This window comes from Apodemus sylvaticus, chromosome 3 (assembly GCF_947179515.1).
Source record: "Apodemus sylvaticus chromosome 3, mApoSyl1.1, whole genome shotgun sequence".
NCBI lineage: Eukaryota > Metazoa > Chordata > Mammalia > Rodentia > Muridae > Apodemus > Apodemus sylvaticus.
The window spans coordinates 152,316,950-152,335,627 of NC_067474.1; the positions used below are offsets into that span (position 1 = coordinate 152,316,950).

Genomic DNA, 18,678 nt, shown 5'->3' on the forward strand with positions numbered 1-18,678 from the left:
AGTGCACCACCCAAGCTTATTATCCTCCTAGCCGCAGTAACTGTAGCAATTTTGGCAGTAACTGTAGCAATTACTATGGTTCCCAGTGCTGTGGTCAAATATCAATAACAACAACATAAGGGGGGTGAAGGCTTTATTTTGGCTCCTGGTATGACAGCATAGAGTCCATGATGGCAGGGAAAGTGGGAAGGCAGCTCTATGCTATGGGGATCTGAAGCTGTCTACTCAAACCTCAGAAGACCAAGGCCCAGAGAAAGGAGCATGCCAAAGACTCAGAGGGCTTCCTTCTTTCCCCTCTTTAGTTACAGAGACTTCAGTCTAAGGAAACATCTCCACCCTTAGATAATTCTCTTTTTACTTTTAAATTTTATTAATTTATTTATTAATTTATTAATTTATTTAGTGTGTGTGTGTGCATGTGTGTGTGTGTGTGTGTGTGTGTGTGTGTTGGGTACCATGGCACATGCGTGAAGGTCAATGAACAACTTGGAGTTGGTTCTCTCTTGTCACCTTCCTAGGGATTGAACTCAGGTCATTGGGGCCTGGCTGCAATCTCTGTAAGGAGCAGATGAAATCCTTAATGAGAAAAGTCTTCCGACCCATGAGAAAAGCACAAAGCTTCCCGTTCCCTATGCTCAGAGAGAAATATCAAAGCCTTCCTCTGGTCCATGACATAACTGGAATCTCAGTGGAGAAATAGCCTTCGTCAGACTGGCCTGTGAGAAAGGCTGTGGGAGCATTTTCATGATGGATGGTTGCTGTGGGAGGGTCATAGCCCTCTGCGGGCGGTGTCATCCCTGAGCAAGTGGTCCTGGATTGTACAAGAAAGCAGGCTGAGCAAGCCATGGTGAGCAAGCAAGTTAGCAGCATTCCTGCATGCTCTCTGCTTCTGTTCCCGTCTCTAGGTTCCTGCTTTGAGATTGAACTTCCCTCAATAAATTACTGCAACTTGTAAGCCAAATAAACTCTTTTCCTCCTCAAGTTTCTTTTGATCAGTGTTTTATCCCAGCAACAGAGAAACAAACTATGTCATATATATGGACCAAACTGCATTACACTAGCATATATATAAAGAGAGAGAGGAATCCAGATATACTAATAGTAGGAGTGTCAATACCCTGCTTTCATCAATGGACAGATCATTCAGGGGAAAGAAAACAACCAAAGAAACTCCAGGTTTAGCCTGACAAGAGCTATCAGTGCAATCTCCATCAAAATTCCAGAAGCAATCACCACCAAAATAGAAAACAAAATCCAGAACTTTAAGCAACAGAGACCCCAAACTGTCAGGGCCAGAAGGACTTCACAGTTTATTAAGTTGTGAGACTCTTACAAGGCGGAAACTCCTAACACTCTTGGAAAGACCGAGCGTTCTAGAAAATTCTGTTGACAGTGGAAGAGGCTAGTGAGCTGGTGTGATGGTTTGGGATTGTAACTATCCCTTAAAAGCCATAACGATAAAGGCCTGGTCCGCTGCCTGTGTCATATTGAGATGAAGGATTGTGGGAGCCAGAGGGAGAGCAGGCACAGCACAGGAACATGGCCCACAGAATCAACTGAGCAAGGCTCATAAGGGCTCACAAAGACTAACGCGACTAGCACGGACCCTGTATGGGTTTGAGCTAGGTCCGCTGCATATTCCTTATGTTTGAACAGCTTAGTGTTCTTGTAGGTCTCCTAATAGTGTGGGGAGGGTCTGCTTCTGGAGCCCTTTTCCTCCTACTGGGTAGGCTCATCCAGCCTTGATATGAGAGTTTGTGCCCAGTCTTATTGCATCTCATTAGCTGCACGCCCCGGGGACGCCTGCTCCTTTGGTTTTTTTCGGGGGTGGGGTGGGGATCTGGGGGGGAGAGAGGGACTGGGGGAATGGAAGGAGAAACTGAAATCAGACTGTAATGTATGAGAGAATAATACAGAAAGAAAGAAGGAAGGAGAGGAAGGAAGGAAGGAAGGAAGGAAGGAAGAAAGAAAGAAAGAAAGAAAGAAAGAAAGAAAGAAAGAAAGAAAGAAAGAAAGAAAGAAAGAAAGCTTATTTTCAGCCATACACAGAAAGGACCAGTTAAGTGGCTGAAGCTCTAGTGCTGCAGAAAGAGCTGGTCTAGCATGTGTAAGGCCCTGGGTTTGACTCACTAAAATAAACTCAAGAGCTACTCTTACAATGCATATAACTTAATTGGATTAGAAGTATCTGAGGTCAAAGAAAAATAAACTAATTCAATAAAACCAAGAAGAAGAAAAAATACTGGACAAAAGGGAGATTCCTGGGGCCGTGCCTTGAAGGAGTTATTTGAATCCTTAATATTTTAATATTCTCCACTACCCCCTCTCTGTTTCTGCACTATTTATCTCTAGTGTTTATGTTCTGGGAACAGCAGCCTAGCTTACCAGCTGCAGCTAGCAGAGCCAGGCCTTTATCTTCTGTCACACTAACACATACATCATTATAACAAGTGGTTCCAGTAAGGGCCTCAAGCCTGAGGCTTCTCTCCTCCCCCTCTGCCCCCACCCCAGTGACTTCCACTAAACCAGATTCCTGGACACACGATGAAAAATCATTTCAGGATAACGTAGAGTTGGAGTTCATTAAAAGGCATTTTGGACATAGATTTTAAGGACAGAGAGGTGACCAGGGGACAGTGAGACATACTCGAGTAGAGGTGTGGATTTCTCGGAAATGCCTGAACCTATAACCCTGTGGCTTTCTCTTCCTGTTGCTCAAATAATGTCATTCACGGCAAGTTGAAAGGTTAAAGAGTTTGGTTTTCCAGAAAAGGCTGTAAAGTGGATTTATGAGGGGTGTGGTCAAGATCAAGAAGTGCCAAAAGTCGGGGTTCGAAGTCACCTGAGACCCGAGTAGGCAGGGTTTACTAGGTTTACTTACTAACTTTAATTCCCACCCCTGCCCTGTGTCTTAAGGAAAACGGCAGCAATTCTGGTAATCAGCGGCGTGTGGCGTTTCCTGACTCTGTCAGCAGAAAAGACAAACCAACTAGATGAAGGCCGTCCTTTCTCTCTTGCAGCTCCTCAATTTTCTTTCTTTTCTGCCTCATTAGGATTGGCAAACTGTATCCTTGTCTTAGAAATGGTTCAGCTTCCGATGGTCAGGGCACTGGCTAAGGAGTTTCTGGACATAGCCTTTAAGATTTTGACGTATATTCTTTTTAATATCTAATTTCTGAATTGTTTTAATCATGGAAGTAGATTGTATCTTATGAAATGCCTATTCTACTTCTATGGAGATGGTCAAATGGCTTTGGCCTCTCTGGTGGTACACGATAAATTTGCAAATACCAAACCATCTTGGCATTCTGGGGAATGAATCCCACTGAATCCTTCTATTACCTTCTTTTAACCTAATGTTGCATCTGGTTTGGGTTGAGGATGTTCTTCAGAGAACACATTTAGGTCTGTCTCACCTTCAACCACCACGTGATTCCCAAGTGAGCAGACATCTTATCCTGCTCAATGACATCCAAGATGCTTCCGTATCAGCGGAAGGAACACAACCAAGTAGCCAGAACTTTGGGGGGCGGGGGGAGGAATCCCTAAAGAAATGAAGAAATCCTGTCTGGGACTATCAGGGTCCTTAGAATTGATGCAGTCTAAAGCCTGGACCAAGTGGGGCCACCAGGATGCACAGAGGGAAGGCAGCTTCTGCTTATTTTGTAGTAAGCATTCCAGAGGCTGAGAGTCTGAACCAGAGAGGCTGAGAGCTCTGAAGGGGACGAGATCTTTCTGAATCTTGACATAGGCTTCACACCAGCTGCTCAGGAGAGGACCCTGGGCCGAGAGGCATGCAGGGGCTCAGAGACAGCTTTGGAGGCCACATTACTTCACTGTGGGTTTCCTTTTCCTTTGCTAAGGGGAGAGCACAAATGCTCCCCGTCTACCACCGATTATAGTCCAGTTTCCCACATTGGAGGAAATTACAGAGATCAGCCAATCCAGAGTACAGTGGATAAGCCTCTCCCTGGGAAAACAACCTTTACAACCATGGTATCTTCCCTGCCCGGTAAGCATCCACCAAGGCTTTCTAATAACCTCAAAGCTCCCCCAAAATAAGCAGTCTAGTGAGACAGAGAGATCAAAAACTGGGCTGATGTGAGACAAAAACCTTTCATCCTGAGATCTGGTGGGTTTGTCTTTCCTGCAGGCACAGCCAGGAAGTTCCCCCACACTACTGATAACACCAAAATTGCCCATGTCGATGATGGGCGTTTTCCTAAAGAAGTCTCAACTGAAAACATTACAGGCAAATTAAGCCATGCCTACTTAGAACCAAAATGACTCCTAACCTTGATTTTTTTTTTTAATCACTTCTTATTCCTGGCAACACCTCCCATAAATTCACCTTTTATGAACTTACATATATGAACCCTACATGAACTCTGTTGATAAAAGGAAATTCTTTAGCCCTTTAGCCTCTCAACTTGCTGTGAGAGGTGAAAATTAGAAAGCCACGGGGCCAAGGAGTGACTGTCCCTTGAGAAGCCCATACCCCCACTGGGATATCTCACTCTTCCCCTGGGCACCTCTCTGTTAAGCTCTGTGCTTTAGGTCTACACTTTTTTTTTTTTTTTTTTTTTTTTTTTTTTTTTTTTTTTTTGGTTTTTTGGAGACAGGGTTTCTCTGTATAGCCCTGGCTGTCTTGGAACTCATTCTGTAGACCAGGCTGGCCTCAAACTCAGAAATCCGCCTGCCTCTGCCTCCCAGAGTGCTGGGATTACAGGCGTGCGCCACCACCGCCCAGCAGGTCTACACTTTAAAAGGCCTTTAGTGAGCTCTGTTCCGTGCTGGCTTGTCTGAAATGTTTTCTATGGCAAAGCCAAGAATCCAGCCTTACCTGAGTACAAGACTCTAAGTGGAGAAGGGAACTCCCACTTCCTGAAGTGCTGATTCCACCCCTCCCTGCTACCCTTAAGTAGCAGAAATTGATTGGTTCAAGACTCTGACGCAGAGACAAGAGCCGCCGCCGCCTCCTCCCCTGTGGTTGGGTCCTCAGGAGAGCTCTATATAGCTGTCATTTTGGACTCCTTGGGTAATAGAAGTGTCACCCTGTAAGCACCTCTCTGAACCCACATTTCCCTTTTGTGTAAAGACATCAAGGTATACAGGGTCTTAATGACCTCATCTTAACTATTGGCATCTGCAATGACCCTATTTCCAAATAAGGTCATATTCTAAGGCTTCAAGCCATCACTAGGAAGTGAAGGCATGAAAGGGGGACACCACTGAACCAACAACATAGTAGAAAAGAATCTGCTTCCTCCCAGCCCTCCACCTTGGTTTGTCCAAGACAGGGTTTCTCTGTGTAGCCTTGGCTGTTCTGGAATTTGCTCTGTAGACCAGGCTGGCCTTAAATTCACAGAGATCCGCCTGCCTCTGCCTCCTGAGTGCTGGGATTAAAGGAGTGTGCCACCACTGCCCAGCTGAAAATATTAATTTTAATAAATGAATTAAGTTTGCATTTTTCAGGACTTCTACTTGAATGACTCACAGGATAAAATACATGATGCTGCAATGATTACCAATCTCACTCATCACTAGTTTAATATAAAAATATTTTCCTTCTTACTCATGCTAGGTCCCCTGAGGGTGGCAGAAAGGTTGCCCTCCACCCAGGACTCACTGTCCCGGGAGATGGCGTCCACCTTTGTGATCTTCCAGGAGGACCTTAGAAAGGACACAGGCTGCACCTGCTTTGTTTGTCCCTGCCTGGATGTGACCATTGGAGCCCCCCCTTTGAATCGATGCTCGTGTCTGAAGCTGTGACACTCATCTGCCATAGGTTGGAAAGTGCAGGATAAATGGGGTGCCTGGGCACCCCACAACCTCTACTATGGGAATGTCTGAAGGACGCATGTTGGATGGCTTACTTAAGGCCATGGAAGCCAAATTCTTAGAATGTGTGGAAGGGAGGGGTGCGGGGGAAGATGTTTATATTGGAAATCGCTGTATCCCCGAAGACTGGAGAATGAGAACATCACAGAGTCAGGACGCATTAGTGGGCCCAACACCAAACAAGCAAGGACTAAGGACAGTCCAGGCAAATCTACAATCACACCTTTCCCCTGGACACCTCTCTACTAAGCTCTGTCAGGAGCCATCGAGGAAAGGCTAAGGCTAGCAGGTGACCTTCTTGGGGGTGGCCTGCTGTTTTGCATGCCTTATGAAGGGTGAGCTCCTAGAGGCAAGGTCCCAAGATTGCTCCTCACTGCCAATATGCCTCTCCTGCTGCCATCACATAGCCTAATGATTCCTGGGCATCAGCCACCCTATTGGGCAGATTTATTGCAGATCAACATAAAGAGGAACTTTCATGAATTAATGCTGTTTAGAGGAATTAATAATTTTATAGAATTCCTGGTTTGATTCAAATAATTTTAGGAAGAGATTTAAGGAGATGGTTTTAGTTGTTTTTCCAGAAAGATGACGTTAGAATCAAGAACAGAATGTACCCACTCCTCATAACAGTAAGCAAAGGCTGCATAATAAGGAATACAATGAGCTTTCACAGTTACATTAAAAAGAGAAATAGGTTTAGGACAAATCTGTGATCAAGGAAAAATGTTCATTCTAGGTGGGATCAAAGGATGAAGGCACAGGTGTGCACTGTGATGAAGTCAGGCCGTGTAAACACGGTTCCTTTGACTTTACAATGAGTTTACAGAATGAAACACTGCTTTGAACTCGTTGTTGATAGCCCTCTGATACTTCCCTTTTGTGTAACCTTTTATCTATGAGGTAATTCCTTCTTACATAGAGAACTTTTTCTCTAACAGCTGTAAAGGATCAAAAGCAGCTTTTAAAAGGTGTGTAGCTGGGGGCTGGAGAGATGGCTCAGCGGTTAGGAGCACTGACTGCTCTTCCTGGTCCTGAGTTCAATTCCCAGCAACCACATGGTGGCTCACAACCATCTGTAATAAGATTCAGTGCCCTCTTCTGGTGTGTGTGAAGACAGCAAACGTGTACTCACATATATAAAATAAATAAATAAAAATTTTAAAAAAGGTGTGTAGCTGTTTCTGCTTCACCCGAGGTGTCTGTGATCTTCGAGAATGACTTCGTTCTTTTTTTTCTGGCCAGCGAGGGGCTAAACAGCAGGTGTTAATTCACCAGGAATTAGTACTAAGTTAACCTCCAATAATAAGAAGGTGCAGAGTAAGAGACCAGCGTTTATTTAAGCACAGAACAGTAAGGAAGAATTAAGTTTCCAGTGCTTAATAAAGCACAGAGAGTCAAAAAAGGTAAAAATACAACAAAGAAGCTGGGCAGTGGTGGTGCACGCCTGTAATCCCAGCACTCTGGGTGGCAGAGGCAGGGGGATTTCTGAGTTTGAGGCCAGCCTGGTCTACAGAGTGAGTTCCAGGACAGCCAGGGCTATACAGAGAAACCTATCTTGAAAAAAACCAAATCCAAAAAACCCAAATAATAATAATAATAATAATAAATAAAGAACAGAGAGTTATAAAATAAAGATATAGCGCATACTAAAGCACAGAAAGTTAGAGAGAAAAGAAGCCAGAGGTTTTCAGCCACAGAGTAAGCAAGACAGTGTTAAGTTCCCAGAAGCCATCAGCCTCTAGCCTCAAATACAGCTGGAGAAAGGTATAAGACCAGGAACACACAATCTTTAGCCTTCATCCAACTCCGTGTTCCACCTCAGCTCCATCCCCTAAAGGCCGGGGTGGGCCCTTGTCTAAGCCCTAGAATAGTTTTGGAGAAAAGCTACTGGATTTTTTTCCAGGTTGAAAAATTCCTATGGGACTGGTAAGGTGACTCAGTAGTAAATTGCTGGCCTCGCAACCCCAAGGATGTGAGTTCAGTCCCCAGCACCCATGTAAAAAAGCCAGGTGTGACAGCACACATTTGTAACCCCAAATACTCGGGATGGGGGTAGAGGTCAAGGCAGCGCTAGGACTTTCTGGGAAGTAAGCTTAGCTTATTTTGTGAACTCCAGGTCTTAAAAACCCCAAGGCAGACAGCTTCTGAATGATATCCAAGGTTGTCCTCTGAACACATGCACACACATCTGTACACACAGAAACAACCACAGACACATAAACTCAGAAGAAATTGTGAGAGGAGAGAGGAGAAGATTGAAGAGGAGGAGGGAGAAAACATGGAGGGGGGGTCCCAAGAACTCTTCCTTATCACCTCCCAAGAAGTTAAGTCTGTGTGGCCTTGAAGCTTCACAGAAGCCTCTGTGATCAAATGAATGAATGAATGAATGAATGAATGAATGAATGAATGATTGACAGATGAAGTGAACAAAGATATGTTATCAGCATTCCCTTTCCTGTCCCCAAATGCCACAGTTTATCAGATGAAAGAAACATCCCAGACTTTCAAACACCTGTTCCCTTCACTGCATACAATTCTTGCACGCTCTCAGAAGTGGCCACTGGGAGGTGTCAGCAGTCACACCCAAACGGGCTTCTGGAAAGTTCCCGAGTCAGGAGCTGGGCCCTGTTTCCCAGCAGCCGAGAGAGGTTTCGAAATCAGCTGAAATGTATGATGTTGGCAGGCCTTGGTATGAAGGCTTTTCCATCCCTCAAGGCTGCTTTGCCAGCTGTCGGGGGAAGAAAGGGGACTTACCCAGGGTGTTGGGTATGCCCATCTATGAATCCACTATTTGGCCACACCCAGCTTCCTATCCCCTCGGCTCACCAATCCCCAGCCCTACAGAGGGAAGAAGCTATTTAAGGGCAGTTGGAATGCAGGAAAAACAAGACAAGCCCTGAATCAGAAACCATACCACCATCCAAGAGGTACATGCCCAGAAACTCCTGTCCTTTGGATGCATTTGAAGGGTTGGGCAGGTGCATGTGAGTATGTGTGTGCATATGGTCATGCCTGTGGATGGGAGCCCCCATCATGTAAACATGTACAAGACAGCATTCATGGACAAGTATGGGTTTGTAAGGGTGCTGGGGAAGAATTTGAGAGCATGTGTGTTTGCATGTCATCAGTAGCGGGTTAGAAAGGCATCATGTGTACATGTATGTAATTGTCACAGGGTTAGAAGGGCAACATGTGTGTACATGTAATTCACATAGGGTTAGAACAGAAAGGCATCATGTATGTGTGCATGTATTTGGCAGAGTCAGAAAGGCTTGCAAAGAGGATGTGAGGTTTTAGTTGGGGAGACTGTCGGATAGGTGGGATTCCTGTCTTGACTCTAATGTGGAGTAGACAGTGAGGGGAGACATCTCCTTTAAGCCACGCCCCCCCCCCCGGGAGGGCTGAAGGGTGATCCCATCACCACATCGCAATGCACAGTCGGAAGCCACTCTGTGTGCACTCTGTGACTTAGCCCCCGGCAAGTGCACATGTGTGCTCTGGGGCTGCTAAGCCGGACAGCTGAGCAGGGGCTGGGATAAAAACAGCTGTCCTGGGAAGAAATGTCCAGGCCGCCTGTACCTCTCCTTCACAGAGCTAACAGCATGAAGGTCCTCCTGTTGCTAGCAGCCATGATCCTGGCCTTTGGTAAGAATGGACTCTGAACTCAGCATGATGAGAGGGTAACCTGAGGAGGGAGGCACCCTGTCCCTTGGCTTGCCTTCCTGTGGGCACAGGGTTTACCACCCTTTATTGGATCGTTTCTCCATTTCCTTTCAGGTTCGATACAGGTCCAGGGGAACATTCTGCAGTTCGGGCAAATGATTCAGCTTAAGACAGGAAAGAAAGCCGGGACTAGCTATGCCTTCTACGGTTGCCACTGTGGCGTGGGTGGCAGAGGATCCCCCAAAGATGCCACAGATCGGTAAGGCCACCCCAATCCTCCTGTCACTCCTGCTGGGATGGGACTAAGAGGGAGCCAGTACCCACTACATCAGTGTCGCAGTGAATCCCAGCCAACTGAGGTCAGCATATTGGGAGCTCTGCTCTGAACCACTCCAAAGTTCTTGAGTCTCTGCTCAGAATCAAAGGCCAAAGGAAATGCTGGGATACCAGGCAGCCTCAGTAAGATCTGTCCCCCAACCAGATGCTGTGTTACTCATGACTGCTGCTACAAGCGTCTGGAGAAGCGTGGATGTGGCACAAAATTCCAGACCTACAAGTTCTCCCACCAACGGGGACAAATCACCTGTTCTGGTAAGGAAGACTCTGAGAAGCCTACCTTCTTCCTTCACGAGGTTGTTGAGCACACGCATGCACGCTGGGAACTTTGTTGGTGCAGGCAGGGAGTTTATCCCTTCCTTAAGATCATCACAGTTGAATAGGAAGCAAGAAAAATGGGTAAGAGGGTAGTGAAGAAGAGGATAGGAAGCCAGCAAAAGCCTTCGCCCAGCCTGATGCTTGAGGTGGATTCTGCAAGCAATGGAATGCATGCTGAGTCCCAAAAGTCCCCTAGTCAGTGAAGCACACATCCCCTAAAACAGGGTACACACAACCCACACAACCATCCCCCAAACGGGGCAGAGTGTGGCCAAAGGGTCAAAGAGGACAGTCGGTCACTCTGCTGCCCAGCGGACATGTGAGAATGAGTCTGAGCAGTGGGACAATGAAGGGACATGGTCAAGAAGTCAGGTCTTTCTGGACATTGTGTGCTCCAGCAATAGGGACCTATTACTTAGCAGAGCAGTAAGAAGCACATTATGGGGTGGGGGTGGGGGGGAAGGACTCTTGGCTGCAGAGTGCATGGGGCGCAGGGAGGGGGCGCAAGTGAGCCATGTGGCCCGCAGGAGTGAGTGAGTCCGGGTGCAAAGCAGCCTTGCTCTGTTTGGAAAGATGTGTGGGAATTCACAAATGTATGTTACCGGGTCTGGGCAACCTCTTCAGCGCAGGATCAGCCCTGCTCCTCGGCTCCGGTATACTGCCAACATCTGTGCTTAAATTAGAAGATGTGCTAAACCCTCAAGAACCCAAGGCTCTGATAACGGGCTGCGCTTTCTCTCTCCAAGACTCTTTGGGGAGGGAGAAACGAGCACTTCCCAGAAGGCCCTGGGTTCCATCCTCAGCAGTGTATGAAATGGGCAGAATTTAGCATGACCTGAATCCTGGTGCTCATGTGGAGGCAGGAGGATCAGAAGTTCAAGGTCATCCTCAACTAGAGAACTCAAAGGCAGCCTTAGCTACGGAGACCCTGTCCATTAAAGACAAACAAACAAACAAACACCCAGAAGAGGGCTGCTAGGGAGTGAGGCACACCTCTTGCAGTGTGTGGCCACTGTGTGTCCCCATCAGATGGTCAGATGGGTTGTGCCTTCCCAGTAACCCTAGGACTTGTCTTGGAAGAGACAGGTCCCCACAAGCAGCCACCAGGAGATAAACCATCAGCTCTGTGTCCGTTTTCCTCTAATTTCAGCAAACCAGAACTCCTGTCAGAAACAGCTGTGCCAGTGTGATAAAGCCGCCGCTGAGTGTTTTGCCCGGAACAAGAAAAGCTACAGTTTAAAGTACCAGTTCTACCCCAACAAGTTTTGCAAAGGGAATTCGCCCAGATGCTAAAAGAGCCATCTTCTGAAACACCCAGACACGTGTGTCTCCTCTAACACCTCTCCCAGCCCAACCAAGTTCCCCAGTGATAAAGGAAACACCCCTCTGCCACCCTAGAGGCAAGGTGGGGGCCCTTCTGTCTTCACCCAGAGTGAGACACCAATGCCTGCTGAGTCAGACTGACCTTTGCCCACTGACTTGAATCTGCCCACTTCCATCTTTCCCTTGGCATCCATCTTCCTGCTTCGTGGTACCTAAGGGAGTCTTCGGAGGCTCTCACAAGTAAAACAATTCATCTAACAACTGCATTGTGCTCTTATAACTCGAGATGGGACAGATAGAAAGTATGCATGCTAACAGTATAGGCCTTGAGGCTGGGAGGCGGCTAAAGCGCTTACCAAGAAAACATGAGGTCTCATGCTCAACCCCCAGAACCCAGGTACAGAAAGTGAACACTTGTTAACAATCCTGGCATTGGAGAAACAAAGAAAGTGGATCCCAGGGGCTCAGTGGCCAGCCAGGCCAGTGAGAGACTCTGCCTCCATAAACAAGGCACGTGGAGTCCTGAGAAAGGACACCCGAGTTTGATCTGTGGCCTCCACACACACATGCACACATCTGCATGTATACATAAGCACACACAGAGACACACATACACATTACGAAAGAACGAGGTTCTGGGTCAGTCTAGCTGGGTCTGAACCTCAGGTGCCACCAAATGGAGATTCAAATGGAGATGCCTGTCAGAGCTCCTGCTAAGGCTTGCGTGAGAATCAGGAGGGGGAGGAGACGTCAAGCAATGCCCACACTGCCTGCAGCCACCGTTCCTCCTAAAGGCAGAGCTTCCTCTCCTGGCCCCCCATGTCCAGAGCCTCCTGGCCCCCCATGTCCAGAGCCTCCTGGGCCCCCACATCCAGAGCCTCCTGGGCCCCCACATCCAGAGCCTCCTGGGCCCCCACATCCAGAGCCTCCTGGGTCCCCACGTCCAGAGCCTCCTGGCCCCCCACATCCAGAGCCTCCTGGGTCCCCACATCCAGAGCCTCCTGGGTCCCCACATCCAGAGCCTCCTGGGTCCCCACGTCCAGAGCCTCCTGGCCCCCCACATCCAGAGCCTCCTGGCCCCCCACGTCCAGAGCCTCCTGGCCCCCCACGTCCAGAGCCTCCTGGCCCCCCACATCCAGCGCCTCCTGGCCCCCCACATCCAGAGCCTTCTGGCCCCCCACATCCAGAGCCTCCTGGCCCCCACGTCCAGAGCCTCCTGGCCCCCCACATCCAGAGCCTCCTGGGTCCCCACGTCCAGAGCCTCCTGGCCCCCCATGTCCAGAGCCTCCTGGCCCCCCATGTCCAGAGCCTCCTGGCCCCCCACATCCAGAGCCTCCTGGCCCCCCACATTCAGAGCCTCCTGGCCCCCCACGTCCAGAGCCTCCTGGCCCCCACGTCCAGAGCCTCCTGGCCCCCCACATCCAGAGCCTCCTGGGTCCCCACGTCCAGAGCCTCCTGGCCCCCCACGTCCAGAGCCTCCTGGGCATCCACATCCAGAGCCTCCTGGCCCCCCACATCCAGAGCCTCCTGGCCCCCCATGTCCAGAGCCTCCTGGGTCCCCACATCCAGAGCCTCCTGGGTCCCCACGTCCAGAGCCTCCTGGCCCCCCACGTCCAAAGCCTCCTGGCTCCCCACATCCAGAGCCTCCTGGCCCCCCACATCCAGAGCCTCCTGGCCCCCCACGTCCAGAGCCTCCTGGCCCCCCACGTCCAGAGCCTCCTGGCCCCCCACATCCAGCGCCTCCTGGGTCCCCACATCCAGAGCCTTCTGGCCCCCCACATCCAGAGCCTCCTGGGTCCCCACATCCAGAGCCTCCTGGCCCCCCACATCCAGAGCCTCCTGGGTCCCCACATCCAGAGCCTTCTGGCCCCCCACATCCAGAGCCTCCTGGGTCCCCACGTCCAGAGCCTCCTGGCCCCCCACGTCCAGAGCCTCCTGGCCCCCCACATCCAGCGCCTCCTGGCCCCCCACGTCCAGAGCCTCCTGGCCCCCCACGTCCAGAACCTTCTGGGCATCCACATCCAGCGCCTCCTGGTCCCCCACATCCAGAGCCTTCTGGCCCCCCACATCCAGAGCCTCCTGGGTCCCCACATCCAGAACCTCCTGGTCTGTCTGAGGGTGCGGAAGCTATCAGAACAAAGTGGAGTTGTTTCTGTCAAGGCGCCACCACACTGAACTTAAAGAAAACACAGGGTATCTCGGGCTCACACGCCTGACACAGCCCTCACCAAGAGGACTGACAGAGCTCTGGCGTGAGCAAAGCTATCCATCAGACAAATTGCAATTTTTTTTTTAAAAAAAAGCCAAACCCCAGATAAGAGTTTTGGACATTTTTGGCCAAGAGAAGAATAGATGTTTATTCCCTTTCACCACCAAATAGTGATTTTTGCAACTTACAGTGACTCTTTGGCAACCCGACACCTGAAGAACCCTTCTCGGAACTGAAAATGTATGGTTTGAGGCGTGAGCTGTTGAGCTTTGTGAAGTTGTTCTGGCCTTTCAAATCCCCTGATGCCAGAGTCTGGGCCTTGTACGATACCGAGATCCCCATCTGGCATTAGAAATCAGTTCCGTGTGCCACACCCCCACAGACACGGCCAAGGACCTTTTAAAACTCTTTCCCAAAAATGCTTCCTGCCTTAAGATGGGTCAAGCAAACCGTCCAAACAAAAGGACAAAAGGGGCTTCAGGAAAAATCTTATTAAACAAGCCCACCAACCCGAGTTTGATCCCTGGGATCCCTAAGGTGGAAGGGGAGAAAGCTGTCCTCTGACCCGCACACGTGTGCAGTGCCAGGCCCCTGGGTGCTCACACTCACATATATCATAATTTGTACAGTAACACAAATAATTCTAAATTTCATCATCATCATCATCATCATCATCAAATTCAGGATGTTTGGGCAGTGTGCTGTCTTCTCTGGGGCTAGCTTACATAGAACTATCTGAGCATTCCGCCCCAAGCTCACTCAAGGCTGAGCAGACACAGACTCCGGGAAAGGAGTGAATCGTTCTTTAGCACCAGCTGTTCTGGAAATGGCTTTGCCTGAAGCTTGGTCTGCAAATGTCAGAAAACTACCTATGGGAATAAATACAATAGTTGTGTGTGTGTGTGTGTGTGTGTGTGTGTGTGTGTGTGTGTGTCTGTGTGTCTGTGTGTCTGTGTGTGTGCGTGTGTGTGTGTGTGTGTGTGTCTGTGTCTGTGTGTGTGTCTGTGTGTCTGTATGTGCATGTGTGTGTGCGCGTGTGCATGTGTGTGCGTGCGTGTGTGCTTGTGTGTGCATTTGCACTTGTGTGTGTGTGTCTGTGTGTGTATGTCTCTGTGTGTGTGTGTGTGTCTGTGTGTGTGCGTGTGTGTGTGTGTGTCTGTGTGTGCATGTGTGTGTGTGCGTGTGCATGTGTGTGCGTGCGTGTGCGCTTGTGTGTGCATTTGTGCTTGTGTGTGTGTGTGTGTGTGTGTGTGTGTGTGTGTGTGTGTGTGTGTGTGTGTGTAGGCATGAACATCCATGCCTGGACATGTAGAAGCCAGAGGCTGATGTTCTCAGTCACTCTGCACCTTATTTTTGGAGACAGGATCTTTCACAGAACCAAAAACTCAGAGAACTTCAGTTCCACTAGACAGAGTTCCACAGAATCCTCCTGTCTCCGACTTCCCAGCACTGGGGCTAAGATGTGTACCACTGGCACCCAGCCATCTTCTGGGTGCTGAGAATCTAAACTCAGGTCCTCAAACTTACACAGAAAGTCATTTCCCCACCACAGATATAAGATCTTCGTATATGTTTTTAAGTGTGTCTAAATACATGCATGTCACATGTTGACCCATATACTGACATAATTTTCTAATTGGCTTATAGATGCGTAATCATTCACTTAGATTGAGTCTATGTGGATCAAAATAATTAACACAATGTTTTGAACTCAGATGACTTTAGCAAGTTATTGATAAATAAGATGGCTTTTAATATTTTGGTAAAAATGAAAGCATTGGCACCCTGTTAATTGTGAGCATGTATTTTTGCCTGGGTTTGCCGGTAGGAATGCTCATATTTTTCTACTAGATATTTAGGATCATACGCATGTAAGTTGGACCTAGAAACGTCTGTTGCTTCCTCTGTGACAAGCCCAGCAATTTAATTCACGTCTTTCCTTGACCCTAGAACAACTGTTGCCTACTGTCTCTGGTTTCAGAAGAAAGCCTAGGTGTAACTGTTAAAAATAAAATGTTACTCAGACATGGTAGCCCACACTTTTAATCCCAGAACTCAGGAAGCAGAGTTGGGTGCATCTCTGAATTTGAGGCCAGCCTGGTCTACAGAGTGAGTTCCAGGACAGCCAGGGCTACACAGAGAAACCCTGTCTCAGGGGTCAGGTTGGGAGTCATCCTCCCTCTGTCAACCAGACAGAGTCTAGACTCAGCCTGACAGAAGGGCCTCTGGGCACGTCTGTGTAGATTATCTTGACACAATGAATTGATGTCACAAGACCCATCCACGTTGTGGTTGGCACTGCTCCCTGACGTCTGTAAAACAGAGAAAGTGAACTAAGTCCCAGGGAACATTCTTTACTCTCTTCTGTGGTTGCAAACAACCAGGCACCTCATGTTCCTGCTACCTTGACTTCCCCACCACGACGGGCTTACCGTGAACTGTGAGCCAGGACAAACGCTGTCTCTCCTCAGTTGCTTCTGTCCGGGTATTTTGTCACGGCAAACTGAAAAGAAACTAAGCCAGCCGCCAAGATGCTAACCTGCTGAGATCCGTTATGCTGGGATTACAGGCGTGCTCTCTCACGCCCAGCAAGCTGGCCTCTGTCAATAATTACGTTCTTTATAATTAGCGTTTATACTCACAGGTTTTCTGACAGATCCTTACCCTTTCCTTGTCCAGCTGACACTTTCTCTTATGTGGTGGGACTGAATCAGATATTCTGTGCTGTCCAGTAAATGTCCTATTGTCTGGTGAGTGTCACTCTGGGTAGGGGACAGAGAGGTGATAAACCCTCCATTTCACCATCCCCTTTGCTGTTTCTGCTGTAGGGAACTACTCTGCTCAGCACCTTGTCACCAAGCACCTGAAGAGGCAGCACCGGTTGAGATCCTCACCCTGTGGTGTAGCCTGCCATTCTGGGTGTTACCAGGAAGAAGGATAGAAGAAGAGGAAGGAAAGGACTTTGAGGGCAGGAGACTGCCTGCATTGGTGTTCACCATTTCTCACCAGATAGTGATTTGGGATAGCTGTGACTGACAGAAATGAAGGACTCCTAGACGGACACTGAACCCTGCCCTTCAATGATGGTCCCAAGAACCTGAAATCTGCCAAGGAGTGTCACACGGAGAGAAGAAAAATGCTAAAGCCTGGTGCCAGCCAGAGGAAAAGTCCAACCGTCGAAGCTCGCCAGAGCGCCCTGTGGGGTGTTAGAGCAGAGGAGAAGGGTGAGTGACGTGCAGGGCCACGTGTTAGCCAGGGCTGATTAGTTACCTCTTGTCCTCTTCGTGTCAAGACATATGTCATGTCAAGGAGATGAATTTGGGGTTCACGGGACCTCTCTGTTACTCTTTCCACCATGACTACGTTGAATACATCTTTCTCTGCTTTTCTCTGCTTTCCTGTTTAATTGACCTATTGAGGTCAGGTTTGTCTGAGATTCCAGGGCCCAGCCTCTGACCCAAAGGGCTCTGGTGACATCATCACACCTCTGGGGCCGGATCATCTCAGAATCAAGGAGCAAACAGAAGGAAAACACAGTGTAGAAAGTCTTCTAACTGGGCGTAGGAGCTTGAACCTGTAATTCCCACACCCTGGAGGAGCCTGATTTTGAGACTAGCCTGGGCTACATAATGAGAGAGAAGAAAGGAAAAGGAACAGTTTCCTCTGCCCCACCCACCCGCCCGCTGTCTGACCCTGCTCTGTCTGCTCCAGCGCCTACCAGCTCAGTGCCTCACAACTCCACCCTGCTGCCTAGGTTGCCCCAGCTTCCACAAGGCTTGGCAAAGGCTCTCTCGTCACTTCCTCAGATCCAGGCTCCTCTCTCAGCTGTCACTCTGCCAGCCTGGTTTGGCAAAGGAGCCGTGAATCTCTGCTAATTTGCAGTCTTGGCACGAAAGGGGGAGGGGACTGCGGTGCAGGATCCTGTGTATAATTTAAAAGCACACACAGAGTTACATAAACACTGAATCCTTTTCAAGGCACCCTACATCCAAATAAACAGAGAGCAGATCCGATGGTGGATACCAGATGGGAGGGGAAATTTAACACAATAAACCAAAGCAGTGTATTTCCCCAGACAGTGGTAGTGGCTTACTGTGAAGAAAGACTACTGGCAGGGGGTTTAAGAATTGGTCAGCTAAGTGTTTAAGGGTTAGCTAGATGGCTCAATTAAGTAAAGGTTTGTATATGCTTGGCCCAGAGAGTGGCACTACTAGGAGATGTGGCCTTGTTGGAGTAGGTGTGACCCTGTTGGAGTGGGTGTGGCCTTGGAGTAGGTGTGGCCTTTTTGGAGGACATTTGGGCATAAGCTGCCTGGAAGCCAGTCTTCTCCTGTCGGCCTTCAGATGAAGATGTAGAACTCTCAGCTCCTTCTGCACCATGCCTGCCTGGATGCTGCCATCCTCCCGCCATGATGATAATGGACTGAATCTCTGAACCTGTAAGACAATCCCAATAAATGCTGTCCTTACAAGACTTGCCTTGGTCATAGTATCTGTTCACAGCAGTAAAACCCTAAGACAGAAATTGGTACCAGGAGTGGAGTATTGCTGTGATAGGCCTGACTATGGTCTTGTTTGGAAGAATGTGGATTTGGAAAACAGTGGGGTGCTTTAAGTGGAGCTTAGTGGACCATCCTAGTAGGAATACAGAAGACTTTGTTAATGTGGGTGATTTGAACTGTGAGGACCTATCCCAAGTGGTTTCACTGGAGAACTTCAGTATGTGACCTAGAAACTGTTTTTGTGGTACTTTGATGAAGAATGTGGCTGCTTTGTGCCCTTGTCTGAGGAGTTTACCTGAGGCCAAAGTAAAGAGATTTATATTAATTGCATGGACAAAGGAAGTCTCAAAAAAAGCTCAGCAGAGACTTTGTTCTCTGATTTAATGTTATAAAGAACGTTTTAATGAGAAGGAGCAAGCCGAGAAAAGAAAACTATAAAGTGTATGGTTCAAGTAATAAAAAGACACCAGGAAGTGAAATGGAG

General features: G+C 48.5%; 1 protein-coding gene and 1 non-coding gene across 3 annotated transcripts; one reads left to right on the forward strand and one right to left on the reverse strand.

Moving 5' to 3' along the window:
- Positions 1-3,860: 3,860 nt before the first annotated feature.
- LOC127681833 (U1 spliceosomal RNA) lies at positions 3,861-4,020 on the reverse strand. The gene has a single exon (XR_007977193.1). It is a non-coding gene; the product is annotated as a U1 spliceosomal RNA (small nuclear RNA).
- Positions 4,021-8,660: 4,640 nt separating this feature from the next.
- Pla2g2a (phospholipase A2 group IIA) lies at positions 8,661-11,745 on the forward strand. 2 transcript variants are annotated; one of them, XM_052177861.1, is made up of 5 exons: positions 8,661-8,771; positions 9,437-9,489; positions 9,622-9,766; positions 9,989-10,098; positions 11,312-11,745. In XM_052177861.1, the coding sequence occupies exons 2-5, from the start codon at positions 9,447-9,449 to the stop codon at positions 11,452-11,454; spliced, it is 441 nt and encodes a 146-aa protein (XP_052033821.1). In that variant the 5' UTR covers positions 8,661-8,771; positions 9,437-9,446; the 3' UTR covers positions 11,455-11,745. The 2 variants fall into 2 exon arrangements, with proteins under 2 accessions (XP_052033821.1, XP_052033820.1); XM_052177860.1 differs by having other exon boundaries at positions 8,718-8,828.
- The last annotated feature ends 6,933 nt before the right edge of the window (positions 11,746-18,678 follow it).